Source organism: Pseudorca crassidens, chromosome 7, assembly GCF_039906515.1.
Source record: "Pseudorca crassidens isolate mPseCra1 chromosome 7, mPseCra1.hap1, whole genome shotgun sequence".
In the NCBI taxonomy this organism is placed as follows: domain Eukaryota; kingdom Metazoa; phylum Chordata; class Mammalia; order Artiodactyla; family Delphinidae; genus Pseudorca; species Pseudorca crassidens.
This window is the reverse complement of record NC_090302.1, coordinates 10,657,711-10,679,044: the sequence shown is the minus strand read 5'-3', so window position 1 is coordinate 10,679,044 and position 21,334 is coordinate 10,657,711. Positions and strand designations below refer to the sequence as shown.

General features: G+C 53.0%; 3 protein-coding genes and 1 long non-coding RNA gene across 6 annotated transcripts; 3 read left to right on the top strand and 1 right to left on the bottom strand.

Moving 5' to 3' along the window:
* The first annotated feature begins 308 nt into the window (after positions 1 to 308).
* WDR38 (WD repeat domain 38) lies at positions 309 to 4,382 on the top strand. The gene is given in 11 exon segments (XM_067745458.1): positions 309 to 380; positions 1,269 to 1,378; positions 2,317 to 2,326; positions 2,384 to 2,501; positions 2,605 to 2,702; positions 3,050 to 3,087; positions 3,089 to 3,128; positions 3,335 to 3,466; positions 3,600 to 3,749; positions 4,171 to 4,218; positions 4,311 to 4,382. Coding segments are annotated over 11 exon segments (888 nt in total).
* A 299-nt stretch (positions 4,383 to 4,681) lies between these two features.
* On the bottom strand, positions 4,682 to 12,801 carry RPL35 (ribosomal protein L35). The gene is made up of 4 exons (XM_067743343.1): positions 12,779 to 12,801; positions 8,592 to 8,728; positions 7,353 to 7,434; positions 4,682 to 4,864 (listed from the first exon to the last, which is right to left on the bottom strand). The coding sequence occupies exons 1-4, from the start codon at positions 12,782 to 12,784 to the stop codon at positions 4,715 to 4,717; spliced, it is 375 nt and encodes a 124-aa protein (XP_067599444.1). The 5' UTR covers positions 12,785 to 12,801; the 3' UTR covers positions 4,682 to 4,714.
* Positions 9,387 to 10,791, top strand: LOC137226964 (uncharacterized). Its single transcript, XR_010944629.1, has 2 exons — positions 9,387 to 9,521; positions 10,576 to 10,791. It is a non-coding gene; the product is annotated as an uncharacterized lncRNA (long non-coding RNA).
* On the top strand, positions 12,746 to 20,866 carry ARPC5L (actin related protein 2/3 complex subunit 5 like). Of its 3 annotated transcripts, XM_067743340.1 has the most exons (4): positions 12,746 to 13,308; positions 17,420 to 17,490; positions 18,718 to 18,894; positions 20,016 to 20,866. In XM_067743340.1, exons 1-4 carry the CDS (start codon positions 12,783 to 12,785, stop codon positions 20,076 to 20,078), a joined length of 837 nt encoding a protein of 278 aa, XP_067599441.1. In that variant the 5' UTR covers positions 12,746 to 12,782; the 3' UTR covers positions 20,079 to 20,866. The 3 variants fall into 3 exon arrangements, with proteins under 3 accessions (XP_067599441.1, XP_067599443.1, XP_067599442.1); XM_067743342.1 differs by lacking the exons at positions 17,420 to 17,490; positions 18,718 to 18,894 and having other exon boundaries at positions 12,891 to 13,308; XM_067743341.1 differs by lacking the exons at positions 17,420 to 17,490; positions 20,016 to 20,866 and having other exon boundaries at positions 12,891 to 13,308; positions 18,718 to 18,888.
* The last annotated feature ends 468 nt before the right edge of the window (positions 20,867 to 21,334 follow it).

Genomic DNA, 21,334 nt, shown 5'->3' with positions numbered 1-21,334 from the left:
CTAGCGGCCACCGTGCGCCACACTCCGCCCCGCGGCTAGAGCTGCCCAAGGTCCGACTGGCAGCCGTCGACTGGCAGGGAAGTCCCTTCTTGGAGCCATCCGCGGTCCAGCGTGCTGCTGCCCCACCTCACCCGGGCTGACAACAGTCTCTCCCAGGCTCTCTCCACTCATGGTTTCCCAGAGACCCCACAGCGGCTGGGAGCCCCGCCCCGATTGCCATGGAGACCGCTTATACACAGTTTCCCCCCTCCCCTCCACGTTGTCCTAAGTAGGGCCGGCAGGCCGCCGGGGCGGGCGGCCACGGCCCCATGAACAGCAGGGCCCCAGGGACGCTGGCCGTGGAGAGTGAAATTCTTCGGCCAGCACCGCGGGGAGGTGAGGCCCTGTAGATCTCTGCCCAGATCTTAGGCTTCTTGGCTTTAGAGTGGTTTCTGGTTCTGTGTAGTGGGAGCCCGAGTGTTCTCTGTGCTCCAGTTGCGGCATGGGCTCTAGAATTCTAAGCACTGGTTCCACAGGGGGCTCAAACTCCTGGCTGATTCCAATGCTCTTTGGACTCTGGCTTAAGAGGGAACTCGGGGCTTAGAGTAGATTTTAATAGTTCTGGGCTTCAGCTCTAGAATGGGCTCTTGGCTTCTACAGAAGGCTCCAGCCTCTGGCTTCAGTGAGGGCTCGCTCTGAGCTTCAGGTTCTGGTCTTTTTTTTTTTTTTTTTTTTTTTTTTAATTTTTGGCTGTGTTCAGTCTTCGCTGTTGCGCACGGGTTTTCTTTAGTTGCGTCCAGCGGGTGCTACTCTTTGTTGCGATGTGCAGGTTTCTCATTGTGGTGGCTTCTCTTGTTGCGGAGCACAGGCTCTAGGCATGCAGGCTTCAGTAGCTGTGGAACGCGGGCTCAGTAGCTATGGCTCACGGGCTCTAGAGCGCAGGCTCAGTAGTTGTGGCGCAAGGTCTTAGTTGCTCCGTGGCATGTGGGATCTTCCCAGACCAGGGTTCAAACCCATGTGCCCTGCATTGGCAGGCGGATTCTTAACCACTGTGCCACCAGGGAAGGAAGCCCCAGGCTCTGGTCTTACAGGACAACAGAGAGGGCTCCAAGCTCTCGGCTCCCCTGCAGGGTGGTTCCTGAGTTCTGGTTGTTGAGAGAGGCCTGAAGTCCAAGCTCCAACCCCAGGCTCCTGGGGCAGTATTTATGGCTGGCCCAGGAGTCTGGGGTTAGGGATGAGCAGAAAGGTGTTTCTTGCCCCAGGATAGGACTTTTGTGCTCTCCTTGCAGGTCAACTCTTCTGCCTTCCCTCCCGATGGCCAGAAGCTGCTCACAGCCTCCGAGGATGGCTGTGTATATGGATGGGAGACCCAGAGTGGGCGGCTGCTGTGGAGACACAGGTGGGGCTCTTCACTCCAGATGGGGAGACTGAGGCCTATGGCCCTGTTGTGGCTTTCTACAGAGCCTACCACAATGACCTCTGACATCTGAGCTGAGCATCCATGCAAGACAGCCCAGGCAGGGCAAGGAGACAGGACCTGGTCCCTGGGGTCCTGAGTCTCTGACTCTAACAGACCTGGACTCAAATCCTACCACTTAAAAAAAAAAAAACTTTAAAAATCTGCATAATACCCTATTAACCATTTTAAAGTGTACAGTTCAGTACATTCACACTGTTGTGCATCTAGCTTCCAGAAGTCTCTTCGTATCTTGCAAAACTGAAACTCTATACCCATTAAACTCCCCACTCCTCCCTTTTCCCAGCCCCTGACAATCACTGTCCTGCCTTCTGCCTCCATTTTGACTAAGTACAATACCTGGTATAAGTGGAATCACACACTATTTCTTTTGGTGACTGATTTCACTTAGCATAATGTCCATCTATGTTTACCCACTTTTTTGACTGTGATTGAACTCAAGTCATGTCACCTTCTCTGCACCTATTTCCTCTTCAGAATGGGGATAATAGTTGCTACCCTATAGGATGAGATAATGCAAGCAAAGTACCTGGCACCCAGTAAGAACTCAGTAGACGTAACATGATTATTAAGACAAGAAAAAACAAATCTGGTAATTATAGGGCAGATTGATTCATGTTGTAATAGGGAAAGTCCAGGGGCTGGGGAGCTCTAAGAGGGTAATGAAGCTACGCTGGGCTGTCAAGGAGTTTCTGGGAGGTGTCTGCCATTTGATTTGGGTATTGATCTTCCAAATAGGCAAACTGAGTTGGGCATTCCAGACCAAGGCATGGAAGCCCAGGAATTTTCCAGGTGGCTGGAGGGTGAGGGTTAGAAGTGAGGAGAGGGGCGGTAGGCAACGAGACTGAAGAAATTAACAGGGGTTGGACTGCAAGGGCCAGAGGTGGAGTGCAGTGCCCCGTTCCTTGACCATGGCCGCCCACCCAGGCCCCCGTGAGGTTCTGCCGCTTCTCCCCCGATGGCTGCCTCTTTGCCAGCACCTCCTGTGACTGCACCATCCGCCTGTGGGATGTAGCAGAAGCCAAGTGTCTGCAGGTCCTACAGGGTGAGTGGGCTGGGTGGGACTGGGAGCCAAGCAGCCAGGCCTGGTTTCCCTTTCGGACCCTGCTGTGTCCTGTGCCACCTCGCCCCCTGGCCGGTGCCTGCAGGTCACCAGCGAAGTGTGGAGACCATCAGCTTCAGCCCTGACTCAGAGCAACTGGCATCAGGCGGCTGGGACAAGAGGGTGATGCTCTGGGAGGTGCAGGTAGGTGGAGGGGCAGCCAGTGAGGCCTGGGATCCAGGGATGCACACCGTCCACAGTGGCCACTTTCCAACTGGGAAAGGTTGTTCGTCTTCCCCACCCCTGGCATCCCATTCCCTTGCATCTGGCTGCAGCTACCTCCCCAGTTCCCCTCTCCCTACCCTCATGCCTCAAGACCTCTGCCATGAGATTCCCCCTGCCTGTACTGCCCTCCTCTCTTGCCAAGGCCCGGGAAGCCTCCCCTAACCCCTATGCTGCATCACACTACCCAGGCAGCCCCACAAGGAGGGCCTGGGTCTGACTCACTTGAGGCAGAGAACCTGGCACGCAGCCTCTGCGCTTTCTTCCAGTCAGGCCAGGTGCTGCGCCACTTGGTGGGACACCGAGACTGTCCCAAGCAGTGACTTCGCACCCAGCTCAGACTGCTTGGTGAGCCACACCTCTGCCTGGGCCCCACCTCAGTGGCCTAACAAGTGGTTAGAATTCTACACCTTGACAGTGACTTAGCTCTTCTGAGCCTGTCCCCTCCTCTGTAAGATGGGGATTCAGCAGGGCTTGGTGAGATGGTGCCTGCTTTCTGTGAGCCTAGCCAGTCGAGGAATCGGGAGGCACCATGTTATGGCGGCTGTCTGCAGGCCACGGGCTCTTGGAATTCCACCATCTGCATGTGGGACCTTCGGGCAGGGACTCCAGTGATCTTCCACCAGGAGCTGGAGGGCCACAGTGGCAACGTCAGCTGCCTGTGCCACTCAGCATCTGGCCTATTGGTGGGCTGGGTTGCCTAGGTTCCAGGGTGGCCCCTTGCTGACTACAACTCTTTGAGGGTCACTCTTTGAGGCCATTTTGGGGGCAGAGTATGCAGGCCCCAAACCTCTATGCTTAGAGCTGTCTGCTTTCCAGGTGTCCGGCTCCTGGGACAAGACTATCCACATCTGGAAGCCCTCAACCGGAAGCCTGCCTGTCCAGCTTAAGGGCCACATCACCTGGGTGAAGAGCAGAGCTTTCTCCCCTGATGGGCTGCAGGTGGCCAGCACTGGCTACTCCCACATGGTAACCCCACCCCATCAGGCCTTCCTTCCTGTGAACTCCTACCCCACATCCTCCCTACCGGAGCCCTCAGCACCCCATGTCCAGAAATGTCCACATCCCTATCTGCCCTAAATAGGAGGCTACCAAGGGCAGGACCCAGGTCCCAACTACTTCCTTACCGAATGCCTGGCACTAAGGTCTGCACTGGCCCAAATGTTAGTGGCACCGACATTTCTATGACTCAGCTTCAGGGGAAAGGAAAGTATTGCACTGAATTTCTCCACCAGCTATTACGCAGCCCTTGTTAAACACACCTCACAGACAACAAAACCCAGATCGAGAAGTTAACATGTTGGCTAAGACTCACCCCAATGTGATTTTGTCAAAGATGCCAGACTTGCCTATGAGACTTCCCTACCCCCCAGCTTGTTTTGATTTCGAGGTCAAAGTCTGGGACTACAATACAGGAAAGAGCATTGAGACCCTGAAGGTAAGGTCTGTGGCTACAGCAAACAAGGGTGCAGAGGAAGGCCTGCTAGGGGAGGCCCGCACCCACAGAGCCCCATACCATGCTTTTGGCAGGGAGTCCTGGATGTGGCCCACGCCTGTGCCTTTACCCCAGATGGGAAACTCTTAGTGTCTGGAGCTGCTTAGGCAAAATTCCAAGTTCACTGCAAATCACCCAGAGCTGCTCAAACAGAACATCACTACCTATGGCTCTGAAGACCTTCCATCCCTGCTTCTCCCTGCCCAGGGGGCACAGGACCAAAGTAACCATAAGAGAGTGCCCAACAGGCCCCTGTGGCCAGGGCTGCCATGGCCCCCCCACCAGGGCCAACAGCAGCAGGCCAGCCTGCTGGGATCCATCAGACACCCGGTAACCATAACCAGGGCCACACCAGCCCTTCTCTCCGGCACTTAGTAGAAACCCCTATAAACACAAAGCAACACCAGCCAGTTTGTTTGTTTTATTGACACCTGGATGCTCAGGCCTTGACCGCGTACTTCCGGAGTGGGTACAGCCGCTCCTTCCGCTGCTGCTTCTTGGTCTTCAGGTTCTCTTCGTGTTTGTTGAGCCGGCGGCGCATGGCACGCGTTTTCTTGGGCCGCAGATCCAGGGGCTTGTACTTCTTGCCCTGGGTGAGGGGGAGTGGGGGAACATGAGGACCAGGGTTTGGGAGCTATTGCGGTAGCTAAGGAAGCCACAGAGTCGGAACTGAGATGCTGGGATGTGCCTGGGGAGATGCAAGCGTGAGGAGCTGTATGACACCCAGCCCAGGAGGGGACTGGAGACTGAAGTGTTGCCAGGCCATACTTTGCTTCCTAGCTCTTTAATTCCCCCAAGTTCAAGGCTGGGAAGGACTGTCCTCATTTTCCTTAAGTATATTGATTTGTTGGGCTAGGAAGTAATTTTGCCCAAATCTCAGTGAAGCTGTAGTGGAACTTGGGGTGCACACCCAAGTCAACCCACTCCCTACTTGGTGCTCTTTCCACCAGATTGCCAGCCGTGGAGTCAACGTCACACCCCAACCCAGCAAGGGAAGTCTGGTACCCACCGAGTCCTGGGGGCATTTCCTGTTATCTTCGCTTCAATTATGTGTGTGTGTACGGGAGGGTGAGATGTGCAGCTTAAGCTGGTGCTCAATTTATCTGAAGGACCTGCCAGGTACCTGTGGTGACATTCCCACCGAACACATGCATCTCAGAGGGAAGACCTGGCTCGGCCGAGACCATCCTGCTATGAGGGGCCAAGCCCCTCTTCCTGACTTGGCTCCTGTTCCTAGACCTTTCTCAGGGCATTGTCTCTCCATCTCTGCTCCCACTCGTTCCCGAGCCACTTCCTCCTCAGTGAGGAGTCTAGGCTAAGGCAGCTCTCATGGTCCCCTTTGTTCTGCAAAGGTCCCCTGGGGCCTCTTCATTTTGAGGCCCTGTGCTGGGTGCTGGTTTAGCTACAAATGAGACCTGCTCCCTGCTCAAGGAGCTCCCAGCACAGTGGAAAATGGAAAACAAGTGGTGCATCAGTGTGGAGGAGGAAAGAGATTAAGGAAGGTTTCACCTAAATGACTGACAACAGCCTTGAAAGCAACTGGCACGTCAACTGCAAGAGAAACCAGAGTGGGCACAAAAGCCCTGAATAGTGACAGCTCAGGCTGGGAGCTGCCAACAGCCTGGAGGGGTAGGCACATGGCAGGCGTATGTGAGCTAAGCGGGGTTCAGGTCATGAACAGCCTCAGTGCAGAGAACTGCAGGGAAAAAGCTAAGCAGGAGATGAGGGCAAGCTCTGTGGGGGGACCTGGAAGCATGAATGTCTGTCCACCCACATCCCTCATATCAGTTGGTACAGGTCAGGGCTTCATCTGTTTCCAATTTACCAAGCACCTTAGAGCTCTGCTGTCCAAGAGTGGCCACTAGCCACACACTGTTTACATCCTTCAGTCACTGTGGCCACATAAGCACTTAATAGGCACGCATGGCCAGAGGTTACTGTATCGAAGATCAACGTCTCTCATAGAGACCTTACCTCTATCTCCAGGAGTCCTGCCTGGCTGTTTGGGGGAGTGTACTCACTGGATGGTCATGAAGGCAATTTTTCCAGGCCACAACTCTACATGGTCCCCTCAGAGGCTGATGAAAGCTCCAGACCCAATTCTCAGAATACGTTCCCCCAAACAATGCACACACGTCCGGGGGTGGCAGCAACCCTCCCCCCACATGCTGCTGTCCCCTGGGCAGCCAGCCCCGGCACACCGTGATGACTTTTTTGATGTGTCAAACCCTCCAGTCATTCAAACACTGATTTGGGTATTGATATGAAGCCATTCTGCAGATGCTATCAAAGCCCCTATCAGTCAGCTTTAATTAAGAGATTATCCAGAGTAACCTGGGTGGGCCTGATCACAGTTGAAAGGCCTTAAAGGCAGGACTGTGGCTTCCCCCAAGAAATCCACCTGAGGGCAGCAGCTTCAACCAAACCTTGAGCTCCAGCTTGCTCACAGATCCTCTCTTCCCAACAAGTGTGTACCCCACCATCAAACAAGCCATTTCCTTGTAATAAACCAAATGTGTGCATACACAGTATATAAAATCTCCTACTGGTTCCACTTCATAGCTTGAACCCTGACAACACTAGTTTTAGGCACAAGCAAAAAATGATTATAAAAATTCTAGGCTGAGTGAGGGGCAGGCACCTGTGGAAAATCTCCAGGAAGCACTCAATCCACCCTTACCAAGACATGGTTTGGAACCTAGGCCCAATCCATTTACTGTAGGTGGCGCTGGGCAACTTAACCTCTCTAAGCGTTGAGGTCATCATTTGAAAAATGAGGATACCAGATGCTTGGCAGTGACTGACAGTGCTAGCAAGACCATTAAAACATTTAAACAAGACTGCCCAAACTCAGCTCGTGAGGTTTTATTCAAAACCCATCTCCAGCCAGACTCCCACATCTTTGATTTCTTGACAACTGCAGCCCCAAGGAAATGCAGTCTGCATGCCACATGCTAGTAAGAAGGCGAACACATCCACAAGCTGAGAAGTCTCTAGAAAGCCCAGTCCCAAGCACCCCAGCAGAAGCTTGCCATACTGCTCCTCTAGCCAAGCACCACTGTCCCTTAGCCACTAACCTTATAGAATTTCCTGAGGTTCTCTTTCTGAGTCTGGTTAATGACGGTGAGTACACGGGCGATGGATTTGCGAACAACACGGCTACAAAACAGAGACATCGATCAAAATGGGGAAGACACACAGCACTCCCCAAGGTATCTATTTCAGGGCCTGACCCAGATGTCATAGGGCAGGGGCATTCCCCATCAGCTCACCCACATTCACCCAGGAGGTACCTAACCCAGCCCAGGAGGAAGGTGTTCTGGAGGGAAGAGAGACAATGGATGAGTATCCAAGGACTGGGGACATGGAACGGCTGGCACATCCAGTGCTTTAGAAGAGTTGTGAAGTATTCACTGAGGAGGCTTAATGAGAGGTGAAGGGCAGATCAGGAAAGATCTCCCATCCCAGGCCATATATCCTGAGGACTAGGAAGACGACCTAACCAATGCCAATCAGCTAAACGACCTAACCAATGCCAATCTGAATGAGCTGACTGGAGGGAATCATGCCGCAAGCTGATTAGGGAGTCACAGGAGGGGCCACTGGGGAGGGGACAAGGCTGAAGACAGGAACAGGCTGGGGTTAAGTGAATTTGCCGTCATGTTGAATATGAGTGCTGCTTAGTAAATGACTGGTAAACACAGTCTTGAGGATTCAGCATGCACCACCACAGGAATATTATTGGGTGCCCATTTTATAAAAGAGGAAAGAAAAACCTGGGTGGTGAGCCAATCTACCCACCAAGTAGGATGTGGCAGAAGTGGAATTTATGCCCAGGTTGACTAACTCCAAATCCATGCTCCTTTCACAAATCTTGACTCTTGCTCCACATACATCAGTAAGTTACACTACAACTCAAGTAAGGGGTGCAAGGGGTCCCTCAACCAAGTGAAGGGGGATGCGGAAAAAAATCCAAATGCTGGTGGGAGGTAGGAGAAAGGGATCAATGAGACGTTCGAAGGTACCATTAAAATGAGTCTTCAGGGACACCCAGTTCTTTCTCCAGCCAGAGAAGTTGAAGGAGGTTACTCCAGGCAAAGGACCACAGGTCAAAGGCAGGTCACCACGCACCTGGGCATGAGCAAGGGGAGCCTAGAGAGGCTGGCTAGGAAGGGCACGACATTCCGACCCACGGATGCATGGAATGGGCACTTAAATGGACACCTCCTTAAACCAACTTCGAAAATCCACAAATGTTCCCGACGCATATGTCACCCCACGCCCAGAGGGCCGTAGTCTGGCCTCCCGTCACTTACATCTTGGAGAGTTTGGAAGCCGCGCCGCCTGTTACTTTAGCCACGCGTAGCTGGGACAGCTCCACTTTCAGGTCCTCCAGCTGTTTCAGCAGCTCCTCCTTCTTCTTGCCGCGAAGGTCTCGAGCCTTAATCTTGGCCTGAGCGAAAGAAAGGGTCTGGGTCAAACACCCAGCGGGGCCGTCTCCCCCTCGGCCACTTACCGAGGCTTCCACCGGCCATCGTCCCCTCCACCTGCGTCGTAATCAGCCCCTGGAGGGCGCGCGCCTCGCCCTGGGCCAGGAGCGCGCTGGAGGCCCAGCACTACCGTGCCTTGGGCAGGGCAACCCAGGCCGCAGCAGGCGCGCCCTCGCCCAGGCCTGCTGCGAGGCTGGGCCACTACCCCCATTCCGCAGGGGGAAAGACGGAGGCCCCGGCAGAGCGCGCGTACCTCTCCTGGTCTAGGCCTACGTGGGGAGAAAGCGAGGGGCCGGCTGGGGCGGCGCTAGGCCATTACGCAGGGCCTCCCACAGGCCGGGTTGGTAGATGGGCTCTCAGGATTCGCCACGCAACCCCCACCCCAGTCCCTGAGCCCCACAGCGCGCGGATGGTGCCCGATTGTCCTACACCCACCATGACTGTACAGCCGGCCTCCGCCGCCTTCTCGGAGGGAAAGAGGAAGAGGCGGGGCTGACCTCCACAACTACAGCCGGGTGGCGGCGGGCGTGGTCAATAACGCTGGCGAGGGAGCCCTGGCTCCGCCCCTTCCGCCTCACCCCCGCGCGAGGAAAGCTGTGGTCCGGCCCGCCGAGCCCCGCCCCGAGGAGCCGGAGACCCGCCCAGCAGTGACCGCGTCTTCTTCCCGCGCTCTGGAGAATACTTGGGTTCGGCGTATTGCCCAGAGCAGCGCTGTGGGGAAGTCGAGGCCTGAGGTGGCGGCAATTTACTGGACTAGTAAAGACTCGGATTCATCCATTCATTTATTCATTCATTCATTCATTTGGTAAACATTTGCAGGTCGCCCAGTCTGTGCTACTCCGTGCTGGGCGCCGGTGTTCCGGGGGTACAGAGTATGAAGGTTGAGGGTTTTCAAAGATGAATTAACATGGCCTCTGCCTTGGAGGAATTTAAAGTCCAAGGTGGGCGGGGAAGGGCGGTGTCAGACAACTATAATCCAACTGCAAAAAAATTCTAGTGGAGACAGCATGCGTTAGGGGAAACATTCATGGCCTTTTCTTAGTGAACCTGACCCGGTTTCAAATTCTTATCCTGTTGCCTGGTGCTAGCTGACTCTCCCTTCCCCTCCCTGAGTCTTAGTTTCCTCACCTGTGATATGGGGTATTTATAAGGATCAGGAAGATAACATGTAAAACTCTTAGCACAAGACCTGATGCAGGACTTCCCTGGCGGTCCAGTGGTTAAGACTGAAGTTCCAATGTAGGAGGCAGAGGTTCCATCCCTGGTTGGGGAACTAAGATCCCACATGCCGTGGGGCACGGCCAACAAAACGAAACACCTGATGCATAACAAGCGCTCAAAATATCATCACCATCAATATTCCCAGTTGAATGAACACTTGAGGTGGCCTGAAAGTTAAAAGGCGGATTTCACAAGGGAAAGTGCTCAGGCTTTCTGACTGGACGGTTGCATTGTTGCCCCAACCAGCAAGCATGAATCTGTGCTCTAGTGTCACTCCATTGCCCTTAACAAAGGCACATCCACACGTTAGAGCTCTAGTTAAAGCCAGGTTGGCCCCTTGCTGCTGTCACGTGTCTCCTCCAGGAAGCCTTCTCCCATCCCCTTATGGGTTTCCATTAATGGATAGTAGCCTTGGACTAAATTGGGACACAGACGGCCCTTGTGTGCAGAGCTTTCTGGGCAATCCTCTCTTTAGCCCCAAACATACTGAATTAAAATAAATTTACGTATCTATCTCCACAGCCAGCCTGGAAGTTCTCCAGGGGTCAGAACCATGGCTGACACCTGGTTTGGTTTTTCTCATCTCCAGGCCCAGCATATGGATGCTTGTTGGATGAACTGAATTAATCAGCTTTGCCCAAGATCACGGGGAGGCATGCTTCCAGGAAGTGGAGGGAGGTGGAGAAGAGAGAGCAGAGGACATTCTGGGCATGGATTAGTCTTAAATGGAAGTTGAATGGTGCACAGGGACTTGACTATCATATTTTCCAAATGCTTATAGTTCTGTTAAAGGTAATGATTGTGTTCATCTTTTCTGAACTTGAAGTCACCTATGACTACCCTGTTTCTCTTACATGCCACATCCAACCCACTCCCAAATTCTGCAGCCTCTTTCTTCAAAATACCCAACCTCTTCCCACCACTGTTACTGGCACCTGCCTGGCCTGAGCTGCCATTGCCTGTCACCTGGACCATTGATGTCACTTCTTAAATCACCTACTTTGGCTCAGGCTCCCATGTGTTCTCAATACACATTTGAGGGACCCTTTTCAAGTCAGATCATGTCACTGCTCTGCCCAGAATTTCCAGGGCTGTCCTGAGTTAAGACCACATCCTTTCCTCAGCCTACAAAGCTCTACAGCACCCGCCCCTCCCCCCCACCTCCCTTCCACCTCATTTCTTCTCACTCTTCTGCTCCAGTATGGCCCTGCTGTTTCTGGAATACACCAAGCCTGCCCTGTCTTTGAGCCTTTGCTCGGCTCCCTCCTTCACTTCCTGCAGGTCCTTGATCAGCATCACCTCCTCGGGGACACTTCTCTTGACCACTTTATCTGAGTTACTCTCAGAAACTGCATGTCGTTTTTTTCTTCTCCTCAGAATACAGTCATCCCTGACATAGTGTGAATTTTTAATTCTGCCCCCTTGACTGGAATGGAGATCCACGGTCATAAACAGTGACATTATTTCATTCACCAGTTTATTTGGGGGCTATTTCCTTACTTGTAAAACGGGCATTTTGGTTTAAAATTCCTTCTGATCAGGATGTTCTGGGGATATGAATTTCTGTTGTCTTGTGGCCTCCCTAGGTCACACAGATTTCTTCCAAGGTATGGAGCTGATAGGCAGGTCTTCCAGGACCCGATACTTTTTTTTTTTTGCGGTACGCGGGCCTCTCACCGTTGTGGCCTCTCCCGTCGCAGAGCACAGGCTCCGGACGCGCAGGCTCAGCGGCCATGGCTCACGGGCCCAGCCGCTCCGCGGCATGTGGGATCTTCCCAGACCGGGGCACAAACCCGTGTCCCCTGCATCGGCAGGCGGACTCTCAACCACTGTGCCACCAGGGAAGCCACCTGATACTTTTATTTAGCACCTGCTTCCCACTGTAGGAGTCTATCTTTAGCACCCAAAATTAGGTAGCATCCTAGTCTGACAATATTTTTTGATCTGTAGACACAGTTCAATGGGAAGTATTCGAAGCAATGAAAACGAGTCACATCTCATTAACTTCTACTGGTCTTTATTAAAAGGAAAACTATTATATGAAAACAAAGACCCAGTGTAGTCTCAGGCTAAGTCTCATTGATAGAACCCCTCAAGCAACAACCCAGGCACCTAATCTTGGCACTACAATGTTGTCCTTGACTCTGCCCTCTCTCTCCCCATCTCAGACTCTGGGGGTTCGCTTCCTACCAGGATATTCCTCTCCAGCCAGGCAAGATATCTCAGCCCCCGAGGACCTTGCCCTTCCTGCCAGGATGGTGGCCACAGGGTCATCCCCCTATCCCCGCCCCCTACACACCCGGTCAAGGTGACTGCTACAGACGCGGGGCCGCCGCCCGCTCAAACCCAAATGTCTTGTCAGCACCCTGGATACACTTAAACGTCTTTAAAGTCTCCCAGCCCATTAACAATACGGTCACTACAACAATAAGGCAGACGCAACCTCCACTGAGCTCAGTGGGGTGGCGTCCAAAGCTCCTAAAATCCGAGACTGAGGTTCTCCCACCCCAGGTCACTCCCCGGGGCATAAGAATTACTACTCATCCCTCAGGCCTCAGCTCGAAGGTTTCTTCTCTAAGAAGCCTGCCCGGCACTCGACAGGCCGAGCCGGGCGCCTTATCCTGGGGGCCCCGTGCCCCCTCAGTCTGGGCAGAGATGACACCCGAAGTCGGCGAGTGTGCCCGCCCCGGCCCCCTCGGGTGCAGGAGCGAAGCCGAAGTGCGCAGTTATGGCGTCCACGTGCTGGGCCTGCGCGGGATTGGGCGCCTGCTCCTCAGACGGGAAGACTTTACCTCCATGAAGCCAGGAGTCCCTCGGAGCTCCACTAGGCCTCTTTCCCGGCGCTTCCCGACGCGCCCCACCCCTCCCTCCCACCTGCACATCCGGTTCCGGCGTGGGCCGGAAGTGGGCGGGCGGCGGCGGCTGCGCGCGGAGGAGGTGGAGGAGGTGCCGGGTGGCAGCTTCCCGCCCCCGAGCCGGAGCCGGTTCCGAGCGGAGTGGAGTGGAGGTCTTCCCCGGAGCGTAGCTGCACGAGCGGGCGCCGAGCCCCCGCCATGGCCCGGAACACGCTGTCCTCGCGCTTCCGTCGAGTGGACATCGACGAATTTGACGAGAACAAATTCGTGGACGAACAGGAGGAGGCGGCGGCGGCGGCGGCCGAGCCAGGCCCGGATCCTAGCGAGGTGGACGGGCTCCTGCGGCAATATCCTTCTCCCGCGCGGCGGCCCGGACTCCCCTTTGGCCCGGCCTTCCCACTTCCCTCATCCCCGGCTCCGGCCCTTCAGGCCGACCTCCCCACTCCTCTCAGCCCCGGACCTCTCAGGTCAGTCTCCCGACTCCCTTCCGACCTGGCTCTCCTCGGGCCACGCATCCCCACTTCCCTCTGACCCGGCCTCCCCACTCTCCTTGTCCCCGGCCCGAGCCCTCGGAGCCTCCCTCAAAAGCGCGGCCCCACGCGGCCCCCGGATCCTGGTGGGCCGGCCTGCTCGGCGGCCCCAGGAGCGTGCCGGAGGGGCCTCCGGCTCGTAGGCCCCTCACTCTTGCACGAGACCTCTCCCCTTTCTTCCCCCTTGCCTCCCCACGCCCTCAGGCTGGCCCTTCCTTGGGCGCCCGATCACTCCATCCCTCCCATGCGGGAAACGGGGCTGTACTCGGGCATGATCGGCGGGAGGCGCCGAGGTGAGCCACCGCTGAGTAATTGAGCGGCCAGGGCGGCTCCCAGGCACAGTCCTCTCGGGCCGAATTGCAGCACCACCTGAAAATAGGTGGGTGGATGGCTGCGGGGAAGAAAGGCCCCATGGGGGGAGCCAAGGCTGCAGCCTTAGTCCAGCCCTGAGGTTTGAGATCGCACCTCCCACCCCAGAATCATTCTGACCCTGCGGCTTAATGCCACTCTTCCTCACCTATTCTTAGTTATGACCATTCATTGGGCTTTGGACCTCGATGGTCTCAGCCACGTTCAACAAGTGAGTTTTGCCCCCCCACCCCCGCATAGGCTTCTTGTGCAGGAAGCAGTGGAAAAAACTAGTCGTTTAGAGCTAAGAAAAAACAGGCAACATAAAGTGAGATGTAAAAGTAGAGCCCCACGACTGGAAATGACTGTTCTGTGGTCACAGAAAACAAGCATTTAGAAAACAAGATTAAAAATAGAGTTGGCTGTCACAGCCTGCTTGGTCCCTTAGCAGTTTGAGCACAGGAAACTGACTTATTCTCACAGGAAGGATTTTTCTTGATTCAAATGGTGTTACAGGAAGTGCCTACCCCTCCCCCGCACTGGCCAGGGCAGGGTTGGAGGCTCATGCTGTACTGTATATAAATCAGGTTCTGGGTGTTTAATCAGTTGACTCAGCTTGGGAAGTCGAGCCCATAGACTGCCTTGGGAGGAGTCCTACAGTGTTCCTCCAATGTGCCTTTGAAACAAAAACCTGCAGACTTTCTTTGTTTGAACAGAAATGTGTTTTCAAAGGTGGTGATTCAAACGTGTATTTCCTGCCCCATCAGGGTCACCCTGCTTACCCCATTGGTGAAATGGGGCCATGAGAAGGGCCCCCATGAGGGAAGGTTGATTCTGCAGTCTGGTGTAGAACCTGGCTCATGGGCAGGCATTGCTGAAAGGACTCCAGCGTCAGGCCTGTGGCCCAGACCATCCACAAAAGGGGAGGGCAAGGTCCGGTTATCTGCTGTCTTGGTCTTGGTGCTGCAGAGACTTGTTGAAGGTCATCTCTTGGTACGCTCCTCACATGATAGGTTCCTTGAGGCTGCTTGGAGACCTAGGCTTAGCACATCAGGGGATGGTAGTTCCTCCACTAATGACAGTGTCAGAAACCTTGTTACCATGGAGAGTGTACCTCTTGGGATTGGGGAAGGGGAGGTTAGCAAATGAGAACTGAAATCCTGGCAAATGTGGGGCCCAGGAAGGAAGGAGGAAGGAGCTAATATTTGCTGAGTCCCTACCATGTGCCAGGTCTTGGATTTATGTTAGATTATTAAACTATAGAAAGGGCTTCTAGGAGTCTTAGAACAGAGGCGAGGGGAGTAGGGATAGGGGTTGGTTGATTGGAGTGAGGGGATGTAGGGAGTGGGCCTGTCCTAGTACTGTATAGGGAAGCGAGTCATGGTGGGAGATCACACACATGAAATAGAGCGTGGGCTGTGCATCCACACAGACCCAACTCAGTCTTCTATAGCTGTGTGACTTTGAATAGGTCACTTACACTCTCTGAACCTCAGTATCCTCCTGTGTTAAAAGGAGGAGAACCAAGCTGGGCTTATAGGTTCCATGGGACCATCACTGGACAACATCCCAGAAGGCTTTAGCACAGTGCTGGACATACAGTAAGTGTCCTGGACATGCACCTTGGGCCTGTGGGTGGAGTGGCAGCAGGGGATTGTAGAAAGAGCTTGGCTTTGGAGTCAGGCATCCTTGGGTTTGAAGGCCAGCTGGACAGCTTAGCTTTGTGACCTTGAACACATCATTTTCCTTCTCTGAGCCTCAGATTCATTGCCTTTAAAATCAGAATAATGATTCTTGTCACAAAGAGCTGTTAGCAGTGATGAGATGACATGTGAAAACACCTGGGCACAGAATCTGAGACCTTGTAGGGATTTTAAAGAATTGGCTCCTTTTCTTCCTTGCTGAGGCACCTTCTGGTCCTCTGGAGGGGGATCTGTCCAGAGCAGTAGTTTTGAATGATTTTGCAGTCTCCTCCCCTTGAGGAAATTTGTCGATGTTTGGAGATACTGTGTTTGTCACAACTTGGGGGGTGGGAGGGAGTGCTACTGGAATCTAGTGCATAGAGGCCAGAGATGCTGCTAAATATTGTACCATGCATGCACAGGACAGACCCCACATCAGTCATCTGGTCTAAAATGTCAGTCGTAGTGCTGTGGTTGAGAAACCCTGATCTAGAGGAGACCAGGGGCTGGGCACGGTTCCTTGGCCTCCACAGCCTGTTCTCTGGAAGGGCCTAAAACCAGCTGAGACAGGCCAGCTTGATAAATGGTATGCCCCTCCCTACTCCCCAGTTCTCCCCAGCTGCTGAAGGCCCCCTACCTATCAACACCTATAGTGAATGTTTGGTAGAGGGGTGCTGCAGAGAGATTAACTCTAAAGCAGTGACTCTTTTTGCCCCTGTGGACTAGTTATCCTACCCTTACCCATTCATCTTCTGAAATATTTTGTTTCCCAACCGTGCTGGTTAGTGAAGAGCGAGCGCCAGCCTTCGTTTCCTCTGAAGCCTCTGGGACTCTGCCTATTGCTCTGGGATGTCAAATTCGAAAAGAGTTCTGAGGTAGAAATTATCAGTGGCTGATATCACACTGGCCCTAACCAGGCTGGGAAAAAGGAATTCCAAAGCTGACAGATACAGGGGTGTGGGAGAGTGGGCTGCCTCTCAGATTGGAAGGTGGATCAGAGCCCAGCAGGGTGCTAGGGAGCTCCACAGGGGTGGCTCCCTGGGTGTGTGGGCCCAGCTCAGTCAAGATGGAGGCCACACTAGGGAAGACCAGGGACTCGGCTTTGCTTGGGAGGTTCTGGCTGTTCACACATGGGTATCGCTGCATGAACAGGAGTAGAGACCCGATTGGGCGGAAGCCATTTCTTGTTCTATTTTTGAAGCTTTTTGGCTGAAGCCAGTGTTTCAGATGAGGAAATGAAAGTCAACTGATGTAATTCAGTTTAAAATAGGTGTCACCTTTGGGGACCTAACCCAGATTGTAATTTTCTTTTGAGCACTGGCTATTCAGAGCTCAGCAAAGATTATGTCAGGACTCCAGCTAAGGTTTGGGGAGCAAGGAGGGGAGGATTGATTCATTTTGTTGGCAAAAGGTTCTTTTAGATTGTTAAATTTCCCCCAGTTGGGACCTCACTGACTTGGGTAGGTCTTGGAGGATAAAAGTTTTAGCACATCTTAATTTCTTTAATAGTTTAACTGATAGAAAACATTGGATTAAGAGTTAGGAGACCTCCATTTGTGCCTTTGTTCTTCCCTTTTGAGAATGAGAAGATGAAAATGATAACCTTACTCGGTGGTCGTGAGGGTCCAGTAGGGCAGATAGGGTGCCAAGTAAGTGCACATCAGCTCAGTCAGATTTTGCTGCAAGTTACCCTGCGGGGGCGGTTGCTTTGCTACTCCCTTCCCGGGAGGGAGCGAGTCCGTGTCCAAACTTGCTTTGAAGGGGAAGGTTTTGGGGCCGGCAGAGGAGGGGTTTGCAGGTTTGGCAGAGATGCCCCACCCACCCTCCATGTGGCTCAGGAGAGCCTGTAGGCTACCCTCTGAACTGGCTGTGCCCACCGGGAGGCCACAGTGGGAGGCGGGTGGATGTGGATAGATGCCATTTGACTCCACTCTCTTGAGCTCTTTTTGAAATGAGTTCGTTAATAAAAGCATGAACATGCTAGAGCCTAGCCATCCTTAACTGGTGCTGATGCACAGGGGACATGCTTCGGGCGTTTCATGCAGCCTTGCGGAACTCTCCCGTCAACACCAAGAATCAAGCTGTGAAGGTAAAGGGGGTTGAACTGCAGCTCTGCTGGGTGGGTGTTGGGACCAGGGCTGTGGTTGTCCAGTGTGAGCTCCCTGGGACTCTGGACAGCATCTGTTTCATCTCTGCATCGGTGAGTATCTACCAAGGAAGTGAGTTGGCACCGGGCAGTGTTTCCACGGAAGCCTCCTGGCGCTCCTAACACCCAAAGCTGTCAGTGTTCATAGTAAACGCTCCCCAAAGAAACGTTCACTCCTCCCCGTTCACTCCTCCCCGAGGCCTCATGGGGTGAGAAGTCAGCCCAGCCCTTCCTGATGAGCAGAGTTATAAATTAGCTTGCCATGTGGGACTTAGCAGTGGTTATGCTTTTATAAGCTATTGAATAAGCTTTATTTGCGTAAGGATTTTCAGTGCTTTTATGATTTCCTGCCTCGTAAAAACTAGGTGAGACCATACGGTTGTACAGACTGTATCGGTTACGTTGTCTAAAAGCTCATCGCTGAGACTGTCTAAAATTTGGTCCAGGGAAAGGGTCTCTTTGGAGCTGGGGTTTTGCCATCTTGTGATGCCACTTTTTTTTTTTTTGATGGCATCTTGATATAAATGGCTGCACCTGTCAAACACGGAGGAAAATGGCCCCTTTGTTCCATTGAGGGTGAGCGCAGACAGAAGGTGCAGCCAAGTAGACCTGGTTTTTTTTAATCTCCATAGTTATGATCCTGTAGAGTTGTTTTTATTTTTTATTTTTTTTTTTTGCGGTACGCGGGCCTCTCACCGTTGTGGCCTCTCCCATTGCGGAGCACAGGCTCCGGATGCGCAGGCTCAGCGGCCATGCCTCACGGGCCCAGCCGCTCCGCGGCATGTGGGATCCTCCCGGACCGGGGCACGAACCCGTGTCCCCTGCATCGGCAGGCGGACTCTCAACCACTGCACCACCAGGGAAGCCCATGATTCTGTAGAGTTTTAAGGCCTTGCTGGTGTCATCAGAAATAGGGATGCTTCTCCCCAGGAAACCGCTTATTTCCCCCAAAATAAGTGGAATAAATTACTGGCTTTGAATACTTCGGGATACTTTGAAACTTAAATCAATAAAAGAATTTCACTTAAGCATTCCAAATGAATTAGAAATTGGGCAGTGTTTCTAATGAGTTCTGACTACTTGGTTTGGTGTTTCTGAGCCTGCAGTGCAGGATGTGGATATGCCTGGGCCATGGCTCTAGGCCTCACTCCCTTTCTCTTTCCTCTGTAGGAACGGGCCCAGGGCGTGGTGCTGAAAGTGCTTACAAATTTTAAGAGCAGCGAAATTGAGCAGGCTGTGCAGTCACTGGACAGAAATGGCATTGACTTGCTCATGAAGTACATTTATAAAGGGTTTGAGAAGCCCACAGAAAATAGCAGTGCAGTGTTACTCCAGTGGCATGAAAAGGTATGTGAACATCAGGCAGCCCACTGAGTCACCCCAACCCCAGGGTTCAAATCAGCAGGCCAGGCCATCCCACACAAACAAAGGACAGTCTGATAGGCATGTGAGAATAAGGGGCCATGCCTCAAGCAACCTGGGACATCTGAGCACTTAACCTCTCCCAGGGAAGCACCTGGTAGGGATCTGCCGTCTCTGGTAATCGCCGTTGCTTTAGCTGCTGGTTTGTGCCGGGCAGGCATGAGGGCAGGTGACTTGGCGTGGTAAGGTAGAGGCAGGCTTGCTGGTGGCTGGGACTTTGTAATACTTTCTTTGGGCTTGTGGAGGTGGTGGTTGTGGGTCTTAGATTCAGGCTGAGCCCTCCCATTAGCTCTGAGGGCTTCCTGCTCCAGCCTCAGCCTCACCAGGCCCAAGGGGGCAGTGGCAGATACCTTGGCAGTGTCTTTAACAGGGCCTTCATCCACCTGAAGCATGAAAAGCCTGTCCTTTGCTTGGGTCAGTATAAGAGCAGGGCCTTTCATCAAGCCTGTGTCCTTCCTGAAAGGCTCTGTTGAGTTTTAAGGGAGTGGCCCTTACTAAGGGATCGGTCGCTTGGGCAGCCTGGGGCTGGGCTGTGGCCTTTGGTCCTGCTGGTGGGTGTGCTCTGCCAGAAGGTGAGCTCCTAGGCTTAGTGGGTGGAGGTGGTCGTGGGGCTCAGGGGAACTGAGTGGTATGGAGGCCAGGCTCTCTGGTCCCTTTAAGGCAACTGGGTGCTCAGCCCTGTTGATGTTTCAGCTCTAATGGGCTAGTGTTTGTTTAAGTGCCTACGGCTGTGCCTATAGGCTGGGACATGATGAGCTTGTCAAAGGGAAACTGGGGGTCTCTGTGTGAGCTTGGTAACAATGTTCTCAAGCCCAATTCTCCTGCCTCAAGAGCTAGCAGCTCTTGGGAACCCTTTGTTCCAGGACAGGGCCCCATCCCTTGAATGTGGACCCTGTTGGCACCTCTTAACCATGCTCTCGTGGGAATCCTTTTTCAGAAGGTCTATGACATGGTCAGGAGCGCATGGTCCCATCTTCCCTGGCAAGCTAGGCTCCCCTTGTCCAACCAAGTCTCAACTGACACCTTTTCTTTTCCTGCCCCTACAGGCATTAGCAGTAGGAGGACTAGGCTCCATTATAAGAGTTCTTACAGCAAGAAAGACTGTTTAAAAAAAAAAAAAGACTCATGTTACCTTGAGAAGAATTTTGGATGCACAGGCTGTTGAAGAAGGGATTGACAATGGACCATCTTCCTCAGAACTCCCAAGTAAACTATTTCAGGACATGCATCCGCTAAAGTGTATTTTATTTTCAAGGTGGAGGGAGAAATCGTCTTACTGTTTCCTAAATCCTTTGCAGGATCTGATAGTCTATGCCTTTGTCCACAAGTAATGCAGAACTGACATTGTGACTGTCTACCAGAGTGGCTGGCCCGCATTGGTCAGGTGTACCTGTGTGCACTGCCTGTGTAAAAGCGGGGAAGGATGACTTGGGCAGGTGCAGATTCAAGGGGTGTGGTAAAAAAGGGAGAGCTTGGTTTTTGTTGAAGTGGAAAACCCCCAAGGGTCTGTACAGACATCCCGACCTCCCAAAGAAGGCGGGCTCTCTTGGGTTCATTGTAAAGTGCCTGCTGCATCAATAAAGCTCTTGGCTTATTAGTATATACTCTGCAGTGTGTTTCATGTATATAAAAGAAATGGGTAATGGATGGTAATGAATGAGAGGTCGCCTGTTCTGGAAACTGGAATGGAGGGGGTAGACGTGTGTCCCCGCCGAGCCATGGGAGCGAGCGTGGCATTCCAGCCCTCCTGCCACAGCAGTACCTCAGGCCTGGGCTGCAGTGCTGCTGGCTGCTACAGAGAGCTGTTTTGCTGAATAACTATTTATTGTTTTTACTTCTTTCATTTGTGTGTAGTTTTGGAGCTTATTTAATAAAGTGCCAAACATTCAATAATTGACCTAAGCTTTAAAAGTCTTCAGTTTGTGTGACTGCACTTGGAGTCTTTTGGGAGCGGGCTTAGACGGGCCCAGTCACCACCTCCTGACGCTGGGTTCGGCTGTTCAGCAGGAACACCGTGATGTTGTTTTCTTTAAAGGGTTAAGAGCCAGAAACAGGTAGCAATCAGCCTATAGATATAAAAGGAACATTTTGTTCCCTGTAACCACTAACAATGGGGCCTCTCTGAAGAGCGGAGATGCTTTTCTTTCTTTCCCTTTTGGCACACGTAACTGCAGCTTGCTAAAGGTAGGGACCCCATTCATGTCCCTGAAGCTCTTCCCAGTCATGTGGGCCTTGGAGATGGAGGTTGACCAAAGTGACAATCCTCCCAACTCCTCTGCAGAACCCCACCCTTCCTGGGAGGTAGGACTGGGCTGCTGGCTTCATTAAATTACATGTAATGTTTACTCACCCAAACCTAATCTGG

What these genes read in the sequence shown, in the direction of transcription:
- ARPC5L (XM_067743340.1), top strand. Translation starts at nt 12,783, where the DNA reads ATGAAGCCAGGAGTCCCTCGGAGCTCCACTAGGCCTCTTTCCCGGCGC. An exon ending in CCAAGAATCAAGCTGTGAAG is followed by an intron (nt 17,491 to 18,717) that starts GTAAAGGGGGTT and finishes TTTCCTCTGTAG; the next exon opens with GAACGGGCCCAGGGCGTGGT. An exon ending in TACTCCAGTGGCATGAAAAG is followed by an intron (nt 18,895 to 20,015) that starts GTATGTGAACAT and finishes CTGCCCCTACAG; the next exon opens with GCATTAGCAGTAGGAGGACT.
- RPL35 (XM_067743343.1), bottom strand. An exon ending in GCTTCCAAACTCTCCAAGAT is followed by an intron (nt 7,435 to 8,591) that starts GTAAGTGACGGG and finishes TCTGTTTTGTAG; the next exon opens with CCGTGTTGTTCGCAAATCCA. An exon ending in ACCTCAGGAAATTCTATAAG is followed by an intron (nt 4,865 to 7,352) that starts GTTAGTGGCTAA and finishes CCCCTCACCCAG; the next exon opens with GGCAAGAAGTACAAGCCCCT.